Source organism: Drosophila montana, unplaced genomic scaffold (assembly GCF_035044405.1).
Source record: "Drosophila montana isolate Dmon_TW-CO22-7 unplaced genomic scaffold, ASM3504440v1 contig_3083_1, whole genome shotgun sequence".
NCBI lineage: Eukaryota > Metazoa > Arthropoda > Insecta > Diptera > Drosophilidae > Drosophila > Drosophila montana.
In genome coordinates, this window is record NW_026997957.1 from 563644 (window position 1) to 584327 (window position 20684).

Below are 20684 nucleotides of genomic sequence, written 5' to 3' on the forward strand. Positions count from 1 at the left end.
AAATAAAATAAGAAACAGCCATTTATATATTTATTTATTCCATTTATTAATATCGCTTTTAGGGCTTTACATAAAGTTGTATTTTAATTTTATTAGGTCATAATTGATTGGATTTCTGTGCGAAAATCTACAATCCGTAAGTTTTGCATTTTATAATGTATATATATATATATTCTTATCTTTGTCGGAATACGTTAGTAAATTGTACAAAGAGTTCGTTTATGTATATAGTTGCTTGGTTTTGAGTAACGGTAATGCGATTAATACGATAGTCCCGTTAGTGGTTGGTTTTAACAATCATTGCAGTTTCGTTGGCTCCGTTTATGTCTGGTCTATTTATATATATATAAATATCTATATCATTTGGGTACTCAGTACTACAGCGCACTTGAACAGGTCAATTGTACGGTTGGTTGGTTGGTTGGTTGGTTGTTATTTTCTTGTTTCCGTATTCCGTGTCTGTTTCGCTCTGTGTGGTTCTGGTTCTGGTACTGGTTGATTCCGTAGTGTTTTATGGGCGGTTCTTGCGTCAGTTGAACTGTTTATAATTGAACTGTTTTTATATTTTTTCTTGTTATTTTGAAAGTTAACTACTCGTACATAATGTTCTCTGTTAAGTACAATGTTGTCAGTGGGTCTGTGGAAATAGAAAGATAAAAATTGTTTTGCTTATTATGTACGTGGTCGATGGCAGGATCGTCAAATCGATGAATGCGCGTTGAGTTTAGTACAGAGATCGGTAGTAACTAATTGTAATAGAGCAGTCTGAACATATATAGTGTGGTTTGGTATACATGCTATCACTTTTCGATTTAACACTAACAATTAAAAACTTACCTCAGACCAGGTGGATACTCCAACTATGGCTACATTAATGCATACAGATACACAGAATCGATAATAGATTATCATACTTACACTCAATTGCGGCGCAGTCGCTTTCTGCCGCTATCATCACCATCTGAGCCGCTTCGCTCCTCAGCTTCCATGACCTACACAACAAATTTCCAATTGTTTATAATTTGACATTCTATTTTGGATATTTCAAAGGCATACCTTTATTTTGGTTCCACAGATTTCTGCACCATTTAAAACACCAATAGCCTTTTGGGCACTCTCGCGTTCCGAGTATTTGACGTATCCACAGTTCTTGTTTGGTAGCAAATACACATCAATTAGCCCCTTCCAGCAGGAGAATATATTTTTCAGTATTGAGTGGGGCAGATTCTAAAATTGTATGCAAAACAAATGAGCATCGGGCGGTCTCGAAATGGCATACAGATTTTATTAACCCACCGCTGAAAGTACAATGAAGAGACGCTGGGCAACCTGTGCATCCGGCGATGCCAATGGCTGCGTTGGCGGCAACGGCACATTGCAAATGGCATCCTTTTTGGTGCGCTCTGAAATGGCAGCAGGTTAAGACAGGCAAACTAATATCTCAACAATCATTTCTTACTGTCAATGAAAGATGTGTCCATACGAGCTGAGCTCATGCCGTTAACCTTAACAATTATGCGCTCGCCCATGGGATATTCGAGGCCATGCAGCTTGTCTCTATGGAAATAGAATACGCATATTTTAAAAGTAAATTAATGTTAATATAAAACGTGTGTTACTTGGCATAAATTGCAGCTTCGGGATTATCGTATACAACAACAGCCTCATTTGTGCGAGGACCATCTAAAATTTAAAGTTGTAACACACAGAAATTCTAGAATATTATAATCGTAGCTTACGTTCCCGCATAATTTGACAGTAGTCCAGACCGGGTATTATGTCAAATAGGCGCCACAGCTGATCCTGATTAACGCAATTGCTGACCGTCACTTCCAAGCATGTGGGCTGTGGCACAGGCACATTTTGCATGCGCAGAAATGCGGACATGTCGCTGTTGACTGACGCATTCCAATCGTTGTTGAAGCTGCCAGCACCACTTCCACTGCCGCCGCCGCCGCCACCATTATAGGTGGAGCTGCTCCCGCCACGTCCCGAAGGGTATACGGGACTGTCATCAGCGAGGCGTCCATACTGATCCCGTTGTGTGCGCGTCGAGCCCTTGGGTTCGGCAAACACCGCCTTGTATTTGGCTGAACAGTTTTCAAATGCCACAGCAGCATAGTAGAACCTAAAAGAACGGCATTATTATTACTGTTTTTAATTTGTAGAAAAAATATATATATACGTAAATGTGTTGAATTCTAGTTAGCGCGTCCCGTGTTTAGACGCATGATACAATTTGAAATTTAAAAACATAACGGACTTAATAAGTTGGTGTTATTTGTGACGTTCGTGCTTTCATATTGTGTTCAGTGCTGTGAACTGCAATTTACAATAAACTGGGTAAGTTAGCACTTGTCATGAATATGCAAAAAAATTGCTAACTCCTTTAAATGTTTCTCCGTTAAACTGTTTCTCCGCACATTCCCGCACTTCGCAACATTGTTTCGTGTTCGTGTTGTGTAGTAGTTCTCTATCAAAATGTAATACATACTTTGTAAAGCGAACGTAGCCAAAACCCTTGGGGCTACCATTGTTCTTCTCCCGGACAATGGTCACGTTCTCTACCTCACCCCATTGGGCAAATTCATCGCGTATGTCATCCTCAGTGGCGGTCTTTGGAATCACAATAAATAATCGCACATATTTCTCCTGTTCATTCTCTGACTTGTTCGAACCCTGATTACGACTGCAAAATGTTGACAAAGAGAAATTAAAATTTTCTGCTGACCTCAGCCAGATATTATGCCAGGTCACTTACTTTGCGGCAACCAGCACCTTTAGGGTTCTGTCAGTTTTTCCAATGGTCTTTCCGTTCATCTGCTCCTGTGCCTTGGCGGCATCCGAGGTTTTTGAGAACTTTACGTAGGCGATGCCTTTATTTTCCTGTGTATGCTTATCCTTAACTACCCATATATCTTCAATCTCGCCGTAGGGTGCGAAAGCCTCGCGAAAATCTTCTTCGGTGTGTGCTTTGTTACATATTATGAACAGCCGCGACATGGGTGGGTCGTCGTCATTCGAATAATCTTGGCCGCGTCCACCGCCACGGGATTGAGAGCGATAATCCGACATATTTCTTTTATAAATCAAATTAAATTTTCCTACACTTCTACTTTTTCGCGTTTTTGTTTTGCTGGCCAGACGCCGAATACAAAATGGCAGAATACTCAGAGAAGTATTTGTGTATACTACTAAATAAATAATCGAACGGACTTATCGATTTGCACCGGTGATTTCTTTTATTTTTTAGTTAAGAATTTCGTCTTTTTCCAACACTGTTGTCTTGCAAATGTTTTTGTCTGAAATTTTAGGTAGGCGAGCAGATGCTCTGTTGATCCAGGATTACCTGCTGCGCAGCCGTTACGTTTTGCACCAATTTGTTACTACCTGGGTAGAATTTCCACATAAAAGCGACCCACTGGTAACAATGCTGTTAGTCGCCATAAGACGTTCAAAATGAAATCAATGGAAAGATTTGTCGTGCGGATGCTGGCGATGCTGATATACATCCAGCTTATACGTGGCGATATGGCTAAGATGTCCAAAAAGTCGCATGTGGAGGACTTTGAGGGCGTAACAGCGTTATTCGAGGCCCTAACATCGTCGCCAAACGACGGTTACACGTATGACTGGCGTGTGCACACCTTTTCAATAAGCAGCAACAACATTGACGAGGAGCATGTGATGCGCAATTGTACGGTTTTGTATCTGGATCAGTGCACATCTTGGAATAAGTGTAGACAAACTTGCCAAAAGACGGGTGCAGCCAGCTACAGGTGGTTTCATGACGGATGCTGCGAATGTGTTGGTGGGCATTGTTTGGGCTACGGCATAAATGAGAGCCGTTGTAGCAACTGCCCCGAACCTGGATGTGATAGTGACGATTGAAAACAGATTATACATACATATATTTGTATATATATATAATTATTATTATTAAGTTAAGTTTATTGTTCTGTTAAACAAGCAAAATAAAGGGGTTCTGCAGGGTTACAATAAACGAAAATGTTTTGTGTTTGACGGCTCGATAATATTCGCTAATCGATATATCGGGCTGTCGCACATCTCTATTTCATTTCAACTCCACGTTGTTTGGGTCGGTGGACAATTTTAAACTGTGAGATACGATAAAATAACACAAATGGGTCGCAAATTCCAAAAGAAAAAGAAGGTTGAGCAGCTGGAGATTGTGCCGCTAGATGAGAATCCACCGCTACCCTCTCAAAGACCATCAGATGAGGCTGTTCCAAAGAAGGTAAGCACCTGTGACGGCAACACAAAAAGCAGCATTTATCAACCACATTTTTTCTTATATGTACAGGAAAAATGGATAAATAAACAGCGAGTCTTGGTGTTTGCGGCACGTGGTATAAGCCATCGCGACAGACATCTCATGCGTGACATCAAAACTCTGATGCCGCATCATCGTCCCGAATCGAAAATGGAACGCTCCAAGACGTTGGCTGTGGTCAATGAGATGTGCGAAATGAAACACTGCAACAAGGCCATGTTGTTCGAGGGTCGCCGCAAACGAGATTTGTACATGTGGTTGTCCAACACGGTCGGCGCCACCGGACCGTCAGCCAAATATCTCATTGAGAACATTCACACGATGGCGGAGTTGAAGCTTACAGGCAATTGCTTGCGCGGCTCACGACCGTTGCTCTCATTCGATGCTAAATTCGATGAGCTGCCCCACCTGAAACTGCTCAAAGAGCTTTTTGTGCAGACATTTGCAGTGCCCAACCATCATCCAAAAAGCCAGCCGTTCATTGATCATGTTTACACATTCACCTACCTGGATAATCGCATCTGGTTTAGGAATTTCCAAATTCTATCCGAAGATGGTGGCCTCTCGGAGGTGGGTCCACGCTATGTGATGAATCCAGTAAAGATTTTCGATGGCTCGTTTACGGGCAAAACCATTTGGGAAAATCCCGATTACGTTAGTCCCTCCAAGCAGAGACAGATGCTTAAGAAGGCCGCCAAGGACAGATATGTGAATCGCGTTGAGCAGAAGGTGCAGCAGGAGGCAACGCGTCCAGTTAAGGCATACGAAGGCCTCGACAATGAGGAGCTGTTCGAAGATGAGGATCCACTAGAAACGGCCCGACTGCTAGCGCTCAAGGCTAAAAAGAAGGCGGAGCAAAAGAAAACGCCCAAAGCGGCGCTCACCAAACGGATTAAGGATAAACAAATGCAGGTCGTAAAGCAGGTGATCGAGCAGCGCAAGGCACGGGTAAAACGTGTGAAAAAAGTTTAAAATGTTTTATTTCGCGTTACATTTACGAATAAATACAAATACATAAATACATATAAAAATGAATACATATAATAAATACGTTTACAATTGTGCGTTTGCCTCAGATTTGTCCAGTGCTGAATATAATGTTAAAAATATCTGGCATAAGCAGGATTCCTAGTCCTTATCTTTGACCTCTTAATTATCCAAGTTCAGCACTGGGCATCTTTATGTTTGTCAATATATATATAAGTTACTACTATATGCTTTTTTCACTACGTTTTGTACGTTGAGTTACATATTTTGTTCACTCGGAGGGCACGCGGGCAGAGTCCAACACCTGACATATTGGATCGTTATGAGTTTCTTAGTTTTCATGGGAGCACGGATTAGATATATATGTATATATAGAAGAGTAAGCGTCTTTTTTAGCTGGAATATTACTCCGCCATTGGGGAGACTTCGGCATCGTTGGTTGGCGGCAATCGCGTAATGCTAAACGGCTGTTTATTGATGGGCATCATCTCGACCACCTGTATGGGCGGCTCCTCGCCGGGCTGCAGCGGCTCCTCGCCAACCAGTTTGGCCAAATTACTTTGAGCCCAGCGGCCGGCGCGTCCATTAATGGTCTTGTCCTCACAAACGCACAGGAACAGAGTATCGACCACCATCTAAAAGCGATTTGGGAGATAATTAGCATTTGGTAAATTTAACAAAAAAAATAGCAGGCGACAAACCTCGAAGAGTGAGAGCACAATGTGTGCTATGAAGAAAGCGAAGATAATAATCAAGATGACGGGCGCCATGTAGAAATTCAAGCCAGGCCTGTCCTTCAGCATAAAGATGCCCAGGAGACCCGAGAGGGCGGCAACCACAACTTTGCCCAGGAACAAAATAAAGTCGCCGATGCTGTTAATTGTCGCCACTTGCAGCACGTTGGTAGCCATGGCATTCCAGGCCTGAAAGATGAGAGAATATATATTTAAATACAATTGATATATGTAGTAAATTATAAAGCACATACAATGCCAGCAGCTGGGCAAAAGTTAATGGACTCAATGGCCACCACAGTGTAGGCGTTGTGATTAAGGAAGCGTATAAACTTCTCCAGCAGCCAGAAGCCGCAGATGCAGCACTTCAGGCAGCAGGCGGCGCACTCAGAGCCCTTGTCCTCGCCCTTCTTGAGCCTGTCGAGAACATTTTATTGTTAATTAAAAAATCAAGACAAATGGCAATAATAAAACTCACTTGGCATACAGATAGGTCAGGATGAGTCGTGGTATTTTGAATATTGTTATAACAAAGGAGCCCTTAGCCACAGTGCCCAGGTGATATTTAATCAGTTTGCCAATTGCATAAATTGTTGGCGTCGTCGTCGGCTTGCCGAAGTACCAAAAGGCCACCGCGGCGGCCAGCGCGAATTGCTGGCAGGCAAAGATAAACTCAACTGTCCAAATCAGTCCGACCACATAGATCCAGAACATGCTGCGCAAAGTACTCGCATCCGCATACTCTATACGCGTAATGGCTGTGTCAGGTGAGGAGAATCAATAATTAGATAATTTTACAAAAAATTATTCGCAATATACCTGCAAAAGCGTTTATATACGCAAGTCATATAATACACAAGTAGGATTAATTTTTATATATATGTGTGTAATTGTATGTGTGTGTCTGTGTGTGGGCGTGTGTGTGTTAGTGTATGCATGTATGTATGTCAGCATTTATGTATATATGTATGCATGCATGCTTGTTTTCTAATACAAAATGCAGACCAAGCTTAGTTGACGCTGTTCTGCAAATTTAAATAAAACGAATTTCTGCCAAGTGCTCTCCTCCTCGATTCTCAAGAATTCAAGTAGGCTCAGCAGTTTTTCATGGCTTTCTAGCTTTTTTTTTGGTGGTTTTTATTTTGGTGGTTTTTTTTTTGGTGGTTTTTTTTTGGTGGTTTTTTTTTTGGTGGTTTTTTTTTTGGTGGTTTTTTTTTTGGTAGTTTTTTTTTTTTGTTTTTCTTTGTGTTTTCTTGTATGTGTGTACATATGTATGTATGTATGTATGTATGTATGTATGTATGTATGTATGTATGTATGTATGTATGTATGTATGTATGTATGTATGTATGTATGTATGTATGTATGTATGTATGTATGTATGTATGTATGTATGTATGTATGTATGTATGTATGTATGTATGTATGTATGTATGTATGTATGTATGTATGTATGTATGTATGTAAGTATGTATGTAAGTATGTATGTATGTACATATGTGTGTGTATATGTATGTATGCATGTACATATGTGTGTGTATATGTATGTATGTGTGTGTATATGTACTTATGTATGTATGTATGTATGTACATATGTGTGAGTATGTATGTATGTATGCAAGTTTGTTTTAATATATGTATATATAAAAACATGCAGCATTCATACACACAAACATATATGCATGCATCCATATATTTATATATGCAAAAATGCATGTATATATGTGTGTGTATGTACATATGCATGTGCGCCAATCGGAGATAGCTGAACGTGCACCTTCTTCATATAAGGTAAGACAAACAGTTTTTTATATAGAGATAAAGTATTTTATACACAGAAAAAGGCAAACTTCGGCATGCCGAAGACTTAATACCCTTGCATCTGGGACTGAAGCATATTTTAGACAATTAGATATGTTAGTGTATGTACAAAGAGTTTAAAGTAAAGAAAAAGAATTCCGAATTGGGTGATTAGATTAGGATGAAGGATGATTTATCACTTACACATTAACATAACCAGTGTTTTTTTTTTATCAACCAAAAATTAAAAAAATATATATTCAGGATTAATAATTGAAGTAAGTCCTGGGCAAACGCATCACAGTTAATAAATATTAAGTCTGACAGAGCTATTAGGTGTAAAAGTTAGGCTCTGCAAGCTTTCCCAGCATATTTAATGCTCGCTTAAGTTAGCAAGGTGCTGTCATAGTTTAGTTTGAGATTTAAGACTGGTTGCTTACTTCTCTCATCGCCTCCGGGAGCTGTCTGATTGAGCAACATCGCCGCCGCATTGGCCGGCAGCGTCGGATGCACGGCATTGCTGTGAAACGGTGCGATGGGGCTCTGATCAGGCGTGGTGGCGGTCACAAGACAAATGACGACGACAACCCAAAAGGCCAAGAATGCAATTAGCACCAGAAATGCCAAAAGGGGAGCAATTAGCAGGCCCGGCAAATTCATCATGCAGACGCCAGCCTCCTCGAAGAGCGCAGCCAAGCCGGAAAGTTTGTTTTTAAGGAAATAGATGACGACCAGCAGAATCACCTGCAATGCCATATAAATATATATTAATATGCATGTAATAATTGGGCCATTTTATCGAGGACTCACCATGGTGATGGTGGCCAGAACGGCGAGCGTGAGCACGGCTTGCTGATTGCGCAGGAACTCCTCCAGCTGTGAGTATTGCGTGTTGCCCGTCTTATTGCGTATGCCATAGTAGGCATACCAGAGCGCGCCAGTCAGTCCAACGCTGGCCACAATTACCAGCACGCAAATCAGCCAGGACACAATGCGGGACAGCCAGTGCATCATGGTCACCAAAGCAATCGAGATGACTGCGCAAAGATAACATTAATTCATATTAAACCAGAAATTATCATAATTGTGGACACATACGCAAGGAAACGGCGCAGACAATGGCAATTACATGCCAGGTGGAATAGATGTCGCCCAGAAACTGTTGCGCCACATCCCAATTGTTGAGCATTTTGTACATTTCCTTCACCTCCTTGCTGGACTGCTTGGGCACACAGCGATGCAGCACAGGTGAGCTAAAAGAGATAAAAGTAGTTAGCCAAGCTTTAACATTATATGCAGCACAGTTACCTCTCGAGGACGGGCAGACTGGGACATGGGCCAAGGGTGTCAAAGATCTTGTCATCTTTGGTTAGGCCCGGCCTATCGAGCTGATCCATATTATAATCATATTTGCAGAATTGGGCGCCGGTTTCCGTATAGTATTGCTTCAGCTCTCTTGGCTGAGTGAGCGTGCGCTTGGGACAGCTTTTAACGCAGATCTTTAAGGCCTTTTTCAGCTCCTTAACGTCGAAGTAAAACAATTCCGGCTTATCAACGGTATTCATGCCCGACAAAGGAAAGTTCTGAAAGCGTTCATTGTGCTGAACACCGCAGGTATTGCCAAAGGAATCGTAGCCATTGATCAGACGCAACGGGTTGCCAAAAACGAACGAAAATATCGCAATGACAATCTGCAAGCAAAGTAAATATATGACAAGTGATCTAATCTATATGCAAATATATATAGTATATAGTGTAATTGCTACTGTGTGAGGGCCAACGCCCACGCTTCTTGGCATGACAAGCGGCATTCTCCCCATACGACATGGGAATAGCGTGTCCTAAAACTATTTAAAAAAATATAAGGAACTTTAATAGATATGTATGTGTATGCATGGACAAAGCCGCTGCTCAACCACATAATTCATTGTGGCCAGCTATTCATTAGCAAAATTAGCAATTCCACACTCATATGACGACGATGACGACACACGCTTCAGTTTCCTCCAGCGAACCCCTCCCCCCCTCCACCCTCCCTCTCTCTTCGTTTCATAGTCTGATTAATCTGCGCAGCTTTCACTTTCTTGCAGCATTTACATGAACAAATGCTGCATGCGGGCATCTCTGCTTTATGTGCACAAGTGCAAAAAAGCATTAAAACTTATTTATTCAACATATTTACCAGAAATAGCCAAAACACTATGTAAATAGCCAGCCAAAAGACGTCCGTGCAGGAGCGGTATTTGGGTCTGTTTCGATTATTTGGGGATTCGCCTTCGCCATCCTTGCTCTCAGCACAGCCCATTTTCGAATTTCACTTTATATATAATTCTTAATATTATTTTAACTGATATTTGTTGAGCCAAACAATTATTGTTTTCTTTTCTTCACAACCAAAACCGCGACTAGTCTGACCTGCCAGGGCTGGAGAAGTCAACAACCATTTCGATAGACAAGGCTGCAAAATAATCGATAAGTATCCGGATGAAACCTATCAATATTTCACTTAACGGCATTTCAAACACTCATTTTCAATTGTTTACGCATAATTTATTAAAAGATCGAGTTGATTAAACTTGTTGACTAATATTTAACTTATTTCTTACTCGTTAGCTTAATAAATGTTAACAAATTGTTACTTATTTTTCATGACCTGAAGCTGACGAAAATATTTTACTGTGTGTTTAATAAAAATTGGAAATTCGTATACATTAAATAAAAAAATCTTAGCTTACGTTTGGCAAATGCTTACAAAAAGTTTGCCAAATACTACAGAAATTGTCATTCCAAAATTGTTCGTTTTCTAAGCAACTGCCGAATGAACAATTTTCGAACAAGATTTTGTACGCGCCAATTTCTAATACTAAATTAAATGCTCTTAAATTTCCTACTTATCAATAATTATGTTAAAGACGCATTTTTAAATCCACTTTTCATCAAATCTGTTTCTCATTCTTCACTTATTTTTCAACCGTGACCTTGATGCCACCTTTAACAATCGCCTCCGCCGGCGGCTGTCCAAATCTCCGGCTCTGATTGGAGCTGTTGCTCTTGCGGCGTATGCTATTGGTGCCATTGGATCGGGGCTTGGTGGAGTCGGGCACCGGCTCGCTTTGACTTTGGCTGCGCTGCGACTCCGGCTCAAAATCGTCGGGGATGGGCTTGTAGGTGCGTATGCCGGAATTGGAGCGCACGGGCAGCAGCGTGACCAAACGATGTGGACTCGGTTCCGTGGACGTTGCCACGGCAAACTGGGAGGTCTTCAGCAGCTCCTCGTACTTGAGTGGATCCACCACCTCGACCTCCGCCTCGCCGACAACCGGAATTGCAGCGCCCAGCACTTCCGTGGAGCCATCCTCCATAAAACTAGACATGGGCCGAATAAATGGTTCACGCTGCTGCAACGGCAGCTCCACAAAGTTCTTCACACTGGACTCCATCAGGGGAAGCGACGTGGTCGTCGTCGTCGTGCTCGTCGTAGTTGATATGGGCTTCACCTTGGTCTCATTCCGTTGACTGTGCTTCAGTTTGTTTTGCGAGAAGGGCGGAAATTTCATTGGGGCACTCGGCGTGATGCCCAGCTTGGAGGCGAGCGTGTCAAAGATGAGGGATATATCCTGTATATTGCTGGCATTGTTGATTCTCGTCTTGATGTCGTGCAGCGTAAAGTTCTCCGTCTTCTCAACGTCCTCCGAGACCCAAGCCTGCAGCGTCTTATTGAAAACCTTGCGCATATTTCCGCCGTAACCGAAATTAACCGGCGCCGAGCTGTTCACGAACTCCCATTTGGAGTGCGAGGGAAACAAATTGGAGTCGTCCAGCATTGTCGGCCGCTCGCCGTTCGGCCGAATGCGATTCCTCTTGGTGCTGCTGGGCGCAGGCGTGCTCGTAGTTGTCGTCGAGGTCGTCGTGGAGCTGGTCGTCGTGGAGGAGCTGGTCGTCGTGGTGCTGGGCGCATTGCGCTGCAGGATATGCTCCTTGAGATTCATAAAGTTCGGCTTTGACTGGGGTACATTGGGAGCCAAATCCGCGTCCACCTCCTCTTCCTCCGGCTCTATGCGTGACTCGATTCTCTCCGGCTCCGGCTCCGGCTCTGGCTGTGGCGTCGTGGTGGCATTTTCCTCCTTGGGCAGATTCAGCAGCTCCATGAAGAACTCGCCAATGGTATCGGCGAGCACGGAGTTTTCCGTGGGCTTCTGGCCGGGCAGAGCGGGTGCACTCGTGCTGCTATCCAGCTGGATCATCAACGGCGTCGTCGAGCCCGTGATTGTCGTCGTGCCCAACTTGCTCGTCGTGGTTTCCAGCTTGGCCTCCTGGCTGGTGGAATTCTCCTGCTTCTTGGCAATGACCCCGCCGCCCAGATGTTCGAATTTGCCGCTGTTGCCCTCAATGTTGAACTGCAGCTTGTTCATGCCGCCCAGCGTGGGATTGATGGGCCTAAAGGCCGGCACGATGACATCGTCGATCAGGGGCACCGGCAACTGATGCGGCTCGACGAGCGCTCCGCCCAAGCGTTCGATATTCTCGGTGCCCGGCAGGAAGACGGGACGGCCGAAGCTGTGATAGAAGAGCATGTCCTGCTGCTGCTGCTCCGGCTGCGGCTGGCTGGGCATGTCCAGCTTGCCGTCCGGCTTGCGGAAACCGGACATGGACATAAACGGATCCAGTGTGACGCCCATGGCGGGCATCGCAGCCGGTGCCGGCGGCGTCGGATTATCACCAATAAAAGGCAGCTCCAGCTCATCGATGCGACGCTGTGGCAAGTGATTGACGGTGGGCGTGGCCGTTGGAGTGGGCGCGCCTGCTCCGTGTACGGGCAACGTTTTGGTGGGAAAAGCCGGCGGCGGTCCCGGCAACAATTCCGGCACCTCGCGATGTATGGGCCGCCACGGTTGTGTGTCCAATATCGGGAATGTGGTAAAGAGATTCGCATCCAATTTGGGCACCACAACGGTCGAGGAGGCGGGATAAGCGAATGACCCCGCCGGCGTGCTAGTCACCGGAGGAGCCGCTGTGGTGGTTGTTGTCGTGGAGGTTGTGGAGGGTTCGGGTGTAGTCGTGGTGGGTTCGGGTGTAGTCGTGGTTGTTGTGGAAGTTGTTGTTGAGGGAGTTGTAGAGGATGTTGTCGAGGTTCTCCTTGTCGTGGTTGTCGTGGTTGTCGTGGACTTCCTGGTCGTCGCCTTGGTTGTGCTCGCCCTGGTTGTGCTCTGCCTGGTGCTGCTGGTGGGGCTCTGCGGCGTTATGGTGGTCAGCTTGTCCACGCTGGGCTTCTTGGGCTTGACGCGCAGCGAGTAGGGCGTCACCGCAATGGACTTGGGCGGCAGGCTGCTTCCGCTGCTTCCGCTGCTGGTGCTTTGATAGGAACGCGTGGGCGATGTCTTTTTGCGTGCGATGTCCGCGTCCGTTTTGGTTATCTCAAAGGAACCCTCGAAGGAGCCCTGTATGACGGGCGCGTTCTCCACATCGATGTCCGGCTCATCGTCCGGCGAATGCGGTCGGACAGCCGGACTGCGCGGCTTGGGTGTGCTCAGCGCGGTTGGCTTTGTTTGGAGTTGTCCACCTGGTGCCGTGCCCTTCTTCATCAGACGCTTCTCCAGCTGCGTTTGGCTCGTGGGCACAGTTTGCTGCAAGTGTGGGAAGATGGGTTTATTGAAGGATGTCAGCTGCTTAAGGCTGCCCGTGCTTACCGCTTCCTTGAGTATAGCTGCAGAGCGCACCACCTGCTCGTCTAGGATGCGCTTGATCTCCAGGGATTCGGTGTCCAGGCGCAGCGAGCGGTAGAGCGATTTGCTGGCGGATGTCTCCAGATATAGCGACTCCTTGATGTACTCCTCCACGCTGAGTATGTTCCTGCAAAGGAATATAGCTTAGCTATTGTTTAGCAAGAGCTTAGCATCTACTCACTGCGGCAGCTTGCGCACGTCCAGGAACAGGCGAAAGGAGACCTTTATCAATGGACCCTCGCCGAAGCCCCAGACATCCGTGCGGAGCGGCTGCAGTCCGTTGTCGGTCAAAGCGCGCTCCACGAATCGCTTGTAGAACTCGATCTTCTGCTTGTAGGTCGTCGTGTGGTTGTACTTCAGCCCGGTCGAGTACAGATCCCCCTTGGCAATCCGAAACGAACCCTCGAAGCCCAGTATGGCTGCAAGCAAGGAAGATGGATCTACCTCTCATATATATATGTCAGCCCATATACTCACGATCCTCCAGCGTGGCCTTGATCGAGCTGAAGTAGAAGGCCAGCCCGGCTATGGAGATCACAGCGAGCAGCACGATAAACGCGGCCGTCGTTAGGATAATCGAGAAGGATCGATTCTTTGGATAATGCGCATGCGTCTTGGTCGAGAACGTCGACGGCGCTATATTCCGACCGTCCCGCCAAATGCCCCACGTATTATAGCCATATTGACTGTTGATGCTGTGATCGTTCGTATAGGAAGGTTGCTTGTTCATGTGGTAATAGGCGCCCAGCTGCGAGCGACGGCCCAGCGTGTTCTGATAATTATATTCGGAGGTGTTCTGCGTGGATAAAAGTGCATTTATTTAAGTATTTTTTTTTTGTGCAAAGTTTAAAAGGCATTTGGTCTTAAGCCAAACCAGTTCGAACTCCAAAAAGATCAACCGAGACGAAACCCGAACCCAAATTATCTTCTCAGACATCCAGCATCAGAGATAACTCACGAAGTCCCGACCATCTTCATGGATGCCAATTTGTGGTAAGTTCAATAAATACTTATATGCCTTCGTACAAAATACTTGTTTTACTAAATACTTTGTTCCATATTAGCTCACTATTATAAGATTTATATAGAATATATACGTTATTTATTGCTAGTATAGGATATTTCAGGGATATTTAAGTGGGTTTTGAAATTTCGACCTATGTCTATATAGGATATTTAAGGGTACTATTTTTACATGAATGTCGACCACAAAAAATATTGCCAGATTTTGATGCCAAATTGATCTAGAGGCTAAACCATGAGCAAAGAGCCAAACCTCGTCGAAATCGGATGAGTTTTGACCGAGTTGTGAGGGTGGAAAATTTCGACCCATGTCGATATACAAACCTCGGGGGAAGATTTTGACATAAATTTCGACTAAAAAATATGTGTTTAGATTTGAATGCCAGATAAATCTAGAGGGAAAACCATGAACAAAAAGCCAAATCTTATGAAAATGGGATGAGATTTGGCCGAGTTATGGGGGTGGGAAATTTCGACCTATGTCTATATACGATTCTTGGGGTAAGAACTTGACATGAATTTCGACTAAAAAATTTGTTTTCAGATTTGAATGCCAGATTAATCTAGAGGGAAAACCATGAACAAAAAACTAAACCTCGTGAAAATCGGATGAGATTTGACCGAGCTATGAGGGTGGGAAATTTCGACCTATGTCGATATACAAAACTTGGGGTAAGAATTTGACATGAATGTCGACTAAAAAATGTGTGTTCAGATTTGAATGCCAGATTAATCTAGAGGGAAAACCATTAACAAAAAGCCAAACCTTATGACAATCGGATCATTTTTGACCGAGTTATGAGGGTGGGAAATTTCGACCTATGTCTACATACGAATCTTGGGGTAACATTTTGACATGAATTTCGACTAAAAAATGTGTTTTCAGATTTGAATGCCAGATTAATCTAGAGGGAAAACCATGAACAAAAAACTAAACCTCGTGAAAATCGGATGAGATTTGGCCGAGTTATGGGGGTGGGAAATTTCGACCTATGTCTATATACGATTCTTGGGGTAAGAATTTGACATGAATTTCGACTAAAAAATTTGTGTTCAGATTTAAATGCCAGATTAATCTAGAGGGAAAACCATTAACCAAAAGCCAAACCTTATGACAATCGGATCATTTTTGACCGAGTTATGAGGGTGGGAAATTTCGACCTATGTCGATATACAAAACTTGGGGTAAGATTTTGACATGAATATCGACTAAAAAATTTGTTTTCAGATTTGAATGCCAGATTAATCTAGAGGGAAAACCATGAACAAAAAACTAAACCTCGTGAAAATCGGATGAGATTTGGCCGAGTTATGGGGGTGGGAAATTTCGACCTATGTCTATATACGATTCTTGGGGTAAGATTTTGACATGAATTTCGACTAAAAAATGTGTTTTCAGATTTGAATGCCAGATTAATCTAGAGGGAAAACCATGAACAAAAAACTAAACCTCGTGAAAATCGGATGAGATTTGGCCGAGTTATGGGGGTGGGAAATTTCGACCTATGTCTATATACGATTCTTGGGGTAAGAATTTGACATGAATTTCGACTAAAATTTGTGTTCAGATTTAAATGCCAGATTAATCTAGAGGGAAAACCATTAACCAAAAGCCAAACCTTATGACAATCGGATCATTTTTGACCGAGTTATGAGGGTGGGAAATTTCGACCTATGTCGATATACAAAACTTGGGGTAAGATTTTGACATGAATATCGACTAAAAAATTTGTTTTCAGATTTGAATGCCAGATTAATCTAGAGGGAAAACCATGAACAAAAAACTAAACCTCGTGAAAATCGGATGAGATTTGGCCGAGTTATGGGGGTGGGAAATTTCGACCTATGTCTACATACGATTCTTGGGGTAAGAATTTGACATGAATGTCGACTAAAAAATGTGTGTTCAGATTTGAATGCCAGATTAATCTAGAGGGAAAACCATTAACAAAAAGCCAAACCTTATGACAATCGGATCATTTTTGACCGAGTTATGAGGGTGGGAAATTTCGACCTATGTCTACATACGAATCTTGGGGTAACATTTTGACATGAATTTCGACTAAAAAAGTGTTTTCAGATTTGAATGCCAGATTAATCTAGAGGGAAAACCATGAACAAAAAACTAAACCTCGTGAAAATCGGATGAGATTTGGCCGAGTTATGGGGGTGGGAAATTTCGACCTATGTCTATATACGATTCTTGGGGTAAGAATTTGACATGAATTTCGACTAAAAAATTTGTGTTCAGATTTAAATGCCAGATTAATCTAGAGGGAAAACCATTAACCAAAAGCCAAACCTTATGACAATCGGATCATTTTTGACCGAGTTATGAGGGTGGGAAATTTCGACCTATGTCGATATACAAAACTTGGGGTAAGATTTTGACATGAATATCGACTAAAAAATTTGTTTTCAGATTTGAATGCCAGATTAATCTAGAGGGAAAACCATGAACAAAAAACTAAACCTCGTGAAAATCGGATGAGATTTGGCCGAGTTATGGGGGTGGGAAATTTCGACCTATGTCTATATACGATTCTTGGGGTAAGATTTTGACATGAATTTCGACTAAAAAATTGGTGTTCAGATTTGAATGCCAGATTAATCTAGAGGGAAAACCATGAACAAAAAACTAAACCTCGTGAAAATCGGATGAGATTTGACCGAGCTATGAGGGTGGGAAATTTCGACCTATGTCGATATACAAAACTTGGGGTAAGATTTTGACATGAATTTCGACTAAAAAATTGGTGTTCAGATTTGAATGCCAGATAAATCTAGAGGGAAAACCATGAACAAAAAGCCAAATCTTATGAAAATCGGATCATTTTTGACCGAGTTATGGGGGTGGGAAATTTCGACCTATGTCTATATGGGATATTTGTCCTGGTTTCGGCTTGCAACCCTGGTTTCTGTCCGCATTAACGCTATTTTAAAAAACCCCTTTACGGTTAGGTTGTTTTCTGAGCAACAGATAAGTTTTAAATTTCGATTTACAGTTCAACAAGGAGGAAGCAGTTCACCCGAATTATTGCACTTCGAGCAGGGTATTCATTAGTCGGTTACAGCTAACGATAAGTTTTTTGATTTATTTATTCTTTTCGATGGAATTGAAAGTGTGTTTCTAAAGCGTGTCAGAGTCTTGGTCTCTTGGTATGCCACCACCAAAAAAACAATTAATCGCAACTAATTAGATAATTATCTAAGCACTTGGCTAATGACTAATGAGTCGAGGGCAATGCGAAACTTTCTCAAATGCCGCTAGACCCTTCTGCATACTTTCTTTCTACAAATCGTTTTGGGTATTTCACAGATCTAAATAAATCTCGACTTTAGCCTTGATTAGATTTCTTAGCTAAGTTCTAACGGGACTTAGAAGCGTGTGATTCTTTATCAAAATTAATTATCATTAGCTAATGAATGTCATCATCAGCGGATTACGCATTTAATTCTTAATTCCGTCAGTCATTGCACTTTTAGAATAAGGCCCCACCCTTGGAACCTTTGACAGAGCTTGGGAACTTTGACGGGCTAATATCTTCTTGCTATACCCAGTAAATTATATTAAAAATGTGTTTTAAAGTGTGTCTACAATTTCAACTTACTTATGTAACAGACAGAAAATCTGACTCTAAGTATTTGATTAACTAGAATTACGCGCTGAGGTTTTTTAGTCGTGTTCGTCTAAAAGTCTGATTGAATGCGTAAATCTCAGCGCTAGAAAATTTGCAGATTTATTTCTCGTATATTATATTTTTCTTCGATAACCCGCTTTTTATGACCGATAAATATCGATCATCATCTCTTTAGCATACATTTTCCTCAAAATCATCTGAGCTAACAATGCGAATTTGGCTTGTATGAAAAACTTTTTTGTTTATCAAGATATCTTGACCAAACTCGGCATTTATTAGTTAAACTATGCTCCCTACGATAAGGTAAAATCTTGTTTACATCGGATCACGTTATAATATAGCTGCCATAGGAACTATCGGTTGAAAAGTATGTTCTTGTATAAGAAACTTTTTTGTTTATCAAGATATCTTTACCAAACTAGGCATTTATTAGTTCTACTATGTTCCTCATATAAATGCGAACTCCTAACAACATTGGACCACTACTTCATATAGCTGCCATAGGAACGATCGGTCGAAAATCAAGTTGTTGTATGAAAAACTTTTTTGTTTTTCAAGATATCTTGTTCAAACTCAGCATTTATTAGTTTAACTATGCTCCCTACGATAAGGTAAAATCTTGTTTACATCGGATCACGTTATAATATAGCTGCCATAGGAACTATCGGTTGAAAAGTATGTTCTTGTATGAACAACTTTTTTGTTTATCAAGATATCTTTACCAAACTAGGCATTTATTAGTTCTACTATGTTCCTCATATATATGTAAACTCCTAACAACATTGGACCACTACTTCATATAGCTGCCATAGAAACGATCGGTCAAAAATTAAGTTGTTGTATGAAAAACTTTTTTGTTTTTCAACATATTTTGACGAAACTGGGCATTTTCAAGTTTCACTAAGTTCCCTACATTTAGGCAAAATTTTATTTACATCGGACCACTATATCATATAGCTGCCATAGGAACGGTCGGTCGAAAAGTAGGTTCTTGTATGAAAAACTTTTTTGTTTGTCATGATATCTTGATCAAAATTAGCATTAACTATTTTCCCTGTGCTTCTTAGCTACGAGCAAAGCATTATGAAAAGGTTTGGTCTGCAAGGGTATTAAATATTCGGCTTGCCGAAGTTAGCCTTTCCTTCTCGTTGTTTATCTTATTAAATAAGCATTTATGTATTGTACGCTGTGTACAGGGTATCTGCTAGTTGATCACACCTGCCCTCCGGCTAATTTTTTCTTCTTTTGGCTTTTGTTTTTCCCCAATTGCCTTTTAACAGTCATTAGCTGTGGGGCATATACAGCCCGTCTTTACTCTACCAATCTCTTTAGCTTCTCTCTTTTCGCTCTTCTCTCTTTGTTCTCTTTCAACCTCCCCTCCCCCCCTCCCTCTCTTAGTTGTTAGCTGGCCAGGTAATTGACAACCTGTTGTCGCAACAGCTGTTTTTCCCTGGCCTGGCCTAAGCCAAATTCTTGTTAGTTTCTTTCTCCCTCTTTGTTCTGTTCTGTTCGGTTCTGTTCAGTTCGTTCTGTGGGTTCTCTAGAGGTTCTCTAGAGAGAAAGTCATTCACCTTTTGCGTTCTCGCTTGTTCAAATTGTTTGACTTAATAACTAACTTGGTATCTTGGTTGTGCCCGAGGTTTTAGTAGCGAATGGGCAATGCAAACAAAATTCGACAAGCCTAAATAAATATGCAGCTGAGTTCTTTTACTTATAATAATGAATTCTTTGTCAATCTTAATTCCCTTGTGGGTTTACGTAATTCCAAAAGTTCTTTCTGTTACTCTCAAATTAGATATTTAACCCAGATTCTTCTTTTTAAAAAAACCTCTTGTCATGTTAATTAGCTTCTAATATTATTCACAGTCAAGTTGTATAACAGTTAAACGTTCATTCACAATAATATATAGACTAGATATAGATAGGATAGGGATGGGAGGGATGGGATTGTACAAACCATTTGCCGACATGTCTGCGTGCGATATATATCGCTGACGCCGGACAAGCTTTGGAAGTATTTCTTGGTGCCATAGACTGTATCCATGTTGGATTATTTATCTGGACTCTCTCTTGTAGTTCCTGGGTTGCTCTATAAAAAAAGAAAGGAAATAACGGTTATTTACAGTGTTGTGCAACTGAGTTGTCTAAGTGAACCAGTCGTTCCATGAACTGAACCAGCTGCTGCTACGGGTTCAAAACTGAGCCTAGTTTATTTATAATGTTTTTTTTTTTTGTGATTTTTTTTTATAAATGTTTAGGTGATGTTTGGCCTAAACCTGGTTGGCTTTATCGTGGATAATTCTTTTCGGAAACAAATAACGGTTATTTACAGTGTTGTGCAGCAGAGTTGTCTAAGTGAATCAGTCGTTCCATGAACTGAACCAGGAGCCTTATACCAATTCTTATACTAGTTCATTTACATTTAATTTCTATATATTTGCAAATACTTCACTTTCATTAAAAAGTGGCATTTGCTTTCTTT

At 42.2% G+C, this 20684-nt stretch overlaps 5 protein-coding genes across 7 annotated transcripts; 2 read left to right on the top strand and 3 right to left on the bottom strand.

The window, feature by feature from the left end:
* Positions 1 to 21: 21 nt before the first annotated feature.
* LOC135430732 (RNA-binding protein 45) lies at positions 22 to 3170 on the bottom strand. 3 transcript variants are annotated; one of them, XM_064685506.1, is made up of 10 exons: positions 2762 to 3170; positions 2495 to 2689; positions 1740 to 2128; positions 1620 to 1683; positions 1460 to 1557; positions 1297 to 1403; positions 1057 to 1227; positions 919 to 992; positions 601 to 637; positions 22 to 538 (listed from the first exon to the last, which is right to left on the bottom strand). In XM_064685506.1, exons 1-8 carry the CDS (start codon positions 3073 to 3075, stop codon positions 921 to 923), a joined length of 1410 nt encoding a protein of 469 aa, XP_064541576.1. In that variant the 5' UTR covers positions 3076 to 3170; the 3' UTR covers positions 22 to 538; positions 601 to 637; positions 919 to 920. The 3 variants fall into 3 exon arrangements, with proteins under 3 accessions (XP_064541576.1, XP_064541575.1, XP_064541574.1); XM_064685505.1 differs by adding an exon at positions 838 to 866 and having other exon boundaries at positions 22 to 637; XM_064685504.1 differs by having other exon boundaries at positions 22 to 637; positions 2762 to 3169.
* Positions 3171 to 3459: 289 nt separating this feature from the next.
* On the top strand, positions 3460 to 3891 carry srw (shrew). The gene has a single exon (XM_064685553.1). It carries the CDS (start codon positions 3460 to 3462, stop codon positions 3889 to 3891), a length of 432 nt encoding a protein of 143 aa, XP_064541623.1.
* A 182-nt stretch (positions 3892 to 4073) lies between these two features.
* LOC135430733 (ribosome biogenesis protein BRX1 homolog) lies at positions 4074 to 5371 on the top strand. The gene is made up of 2 exons (XM_064685507.1): positions 4074 to 4258; positions 4325 to 5371. The coding sequence occupies exons 1-2, from the start codon at positions 4145 to 4147 to the stop codon at positions 5264 to 5266; spliced, it is 1056 nt and encodes a 351-aa protein (XP_064541577.1). The 5' UTR covers positions 4074 to 4144; the 3' UTR covers positions 5267 to 5371.
* Positions 5258 to 10222, bottom strand: Ctl1 (choline transporter-like protein 1). Its single transcript, XM_064685509.1, has 9 exons — positions 9998 to 10222; positions 9124 to 9506; positions 8914 to 9068; positions 8626 to 8852; positions 8256 to 8559; positions 6494 to 6773; positions 6270 to 6432; positions 5983 to 6204; positions 5258 to 5916 (listed from the first exon to the last, which is right to left on the bottom strand). The coding sequence occupies exons 1-9, from the start codon at positions 10118 to 10120 to the stop codon at positions 5686 to 5688; spliced, it is 2088 nt and encodes a 695-aa protein (XP_064541579.1). The 5' UTR covers positions 10121 to 10222; the 3' UTR covers positions 5258 to 5685.
* Positions 10223 to 10386: 164 nt separating this feature from the next.
* On the bottom strand, positions 10387 to 20266 carry LOC135430731 (mucin-2). Its single transcript, XM_064685503.1, has 5 exons — positions 20160 to 20266; positions 14016 to 14334; positions 13720 to 13957; positions 13503 to 13665; positions 10387 to 13439 (listed from the first exon to the last, which is right to left on the bottom strand). The coding sequence occupies exons 1-5, from the start codon at positions 20244 to 20246 to the stop codon at positions 10776 to 10778; spliced, it is 3471 nt and encodes a 1156-aa protein (XP_064541573.1). The 5' UTR covers positions 20247 to 20266; the 3' UTR covers positions 10387 to 10775.
* Between the last annotated feature and the right edge of the window lie 418 nt (positions 20267 to 20684).

What these genes read in the sequence shown, in the direction of transcription:
- LOC135430732 (XM_064685506.1), bottom strand. Translation starts at nt 3,075, where the DNA reads ATGTCGGATTATCGCTCTCAATCCCGTGGCGGTGGACGCGGCCAAGAT. An exon ending in CTGTCAAATTATGCGGGAAC is followed by an intron (nt 1,684 to 1,739) that starts GTAAGCTACGAT and finishes TTTAAATTTTAG; the next exon opens with ATGGTCCTCGCACAAATGAG. An exon ending in GGACACATCTTTCATTGACA is followed by an intron (nt 1,404 to 1,459) that starts GTAAGAAATGAT and finishes CTGCCATTTCAG; the next exon opens with AGCGCACCAAAAAGGATGCC.
- srw (XM_064685553.1), top strand. Translation starts at nt 3,460, where the DNA reads ATGAAATCAATGGAAAGATTTGTCGTGCGGATGCTGGCGATGCTGATA.
- LOC135430733 (XM_064685507.1), top strand. Translation starts at nt 4,145, where the DNA reads ATGGGTCGCAAATTCCAAAAGAAAAAGAAGGTTGAGCAGCTGGAGATT. An exon ending in ATGAGGCTGTTCCAAAGAAG is followed by an intron (nt 4,259 to 4,324) that starts GTAAGCACCTGT and finishes TTATATGTACAG; the next exon opens with GAAAAATGGATAAATAAACA.
- Ctl1 (XM_064685509.1), bottom strand. Translation starts at nt 10,120, where the DNA reads ATGGGCTGTGCTGAGAGCAAGGATGGCGAAGGCGAATCCCCAAATAAT. An exon ending in TTCTGGCCACCATCACCATG is followed by an intron (nt 8,560 to 8,625) that starts GTGAGTCCTCGA and finishes ATGGCATTGCAG; the next exon opens with GTGATTCTGCTGGTCGTCAT. An exon ending in TTTGCCCAGCTGCTGGCATT is followed by an intron (nt 6,205 to 6,269) that starts GTATGTGCTTTA and finishes CTCATCTTTCAG; the next exon opens with GCCTGGAATGCCATGGCTAC.
- LOC135430731 (XM_064685503.1), bottom strand. Translation starts at nt 20,246, where the DNA reads ATGGATACAGTCTATGGCACCAAGAAATACTTCCAAAGCTTGTCCGGC. An exon ending in CGCAGACATGTCGGCAAATG is followed by an intron (nt 14,335 to 20,159) that starts GTTTGTACAATC and finishes TTATCCACGCAG; the next exon opens with AACACCTCCGAATATAATTA. An exon ending in CAGCTATACTCAAGGAAGCG is followed by an intron (nt 13,440 to 13,502) that starts GTAAGCACGGGC and finishes CCACACTTGCAG; the next exon opens with CAAACTGTGCCCACGAGCCA.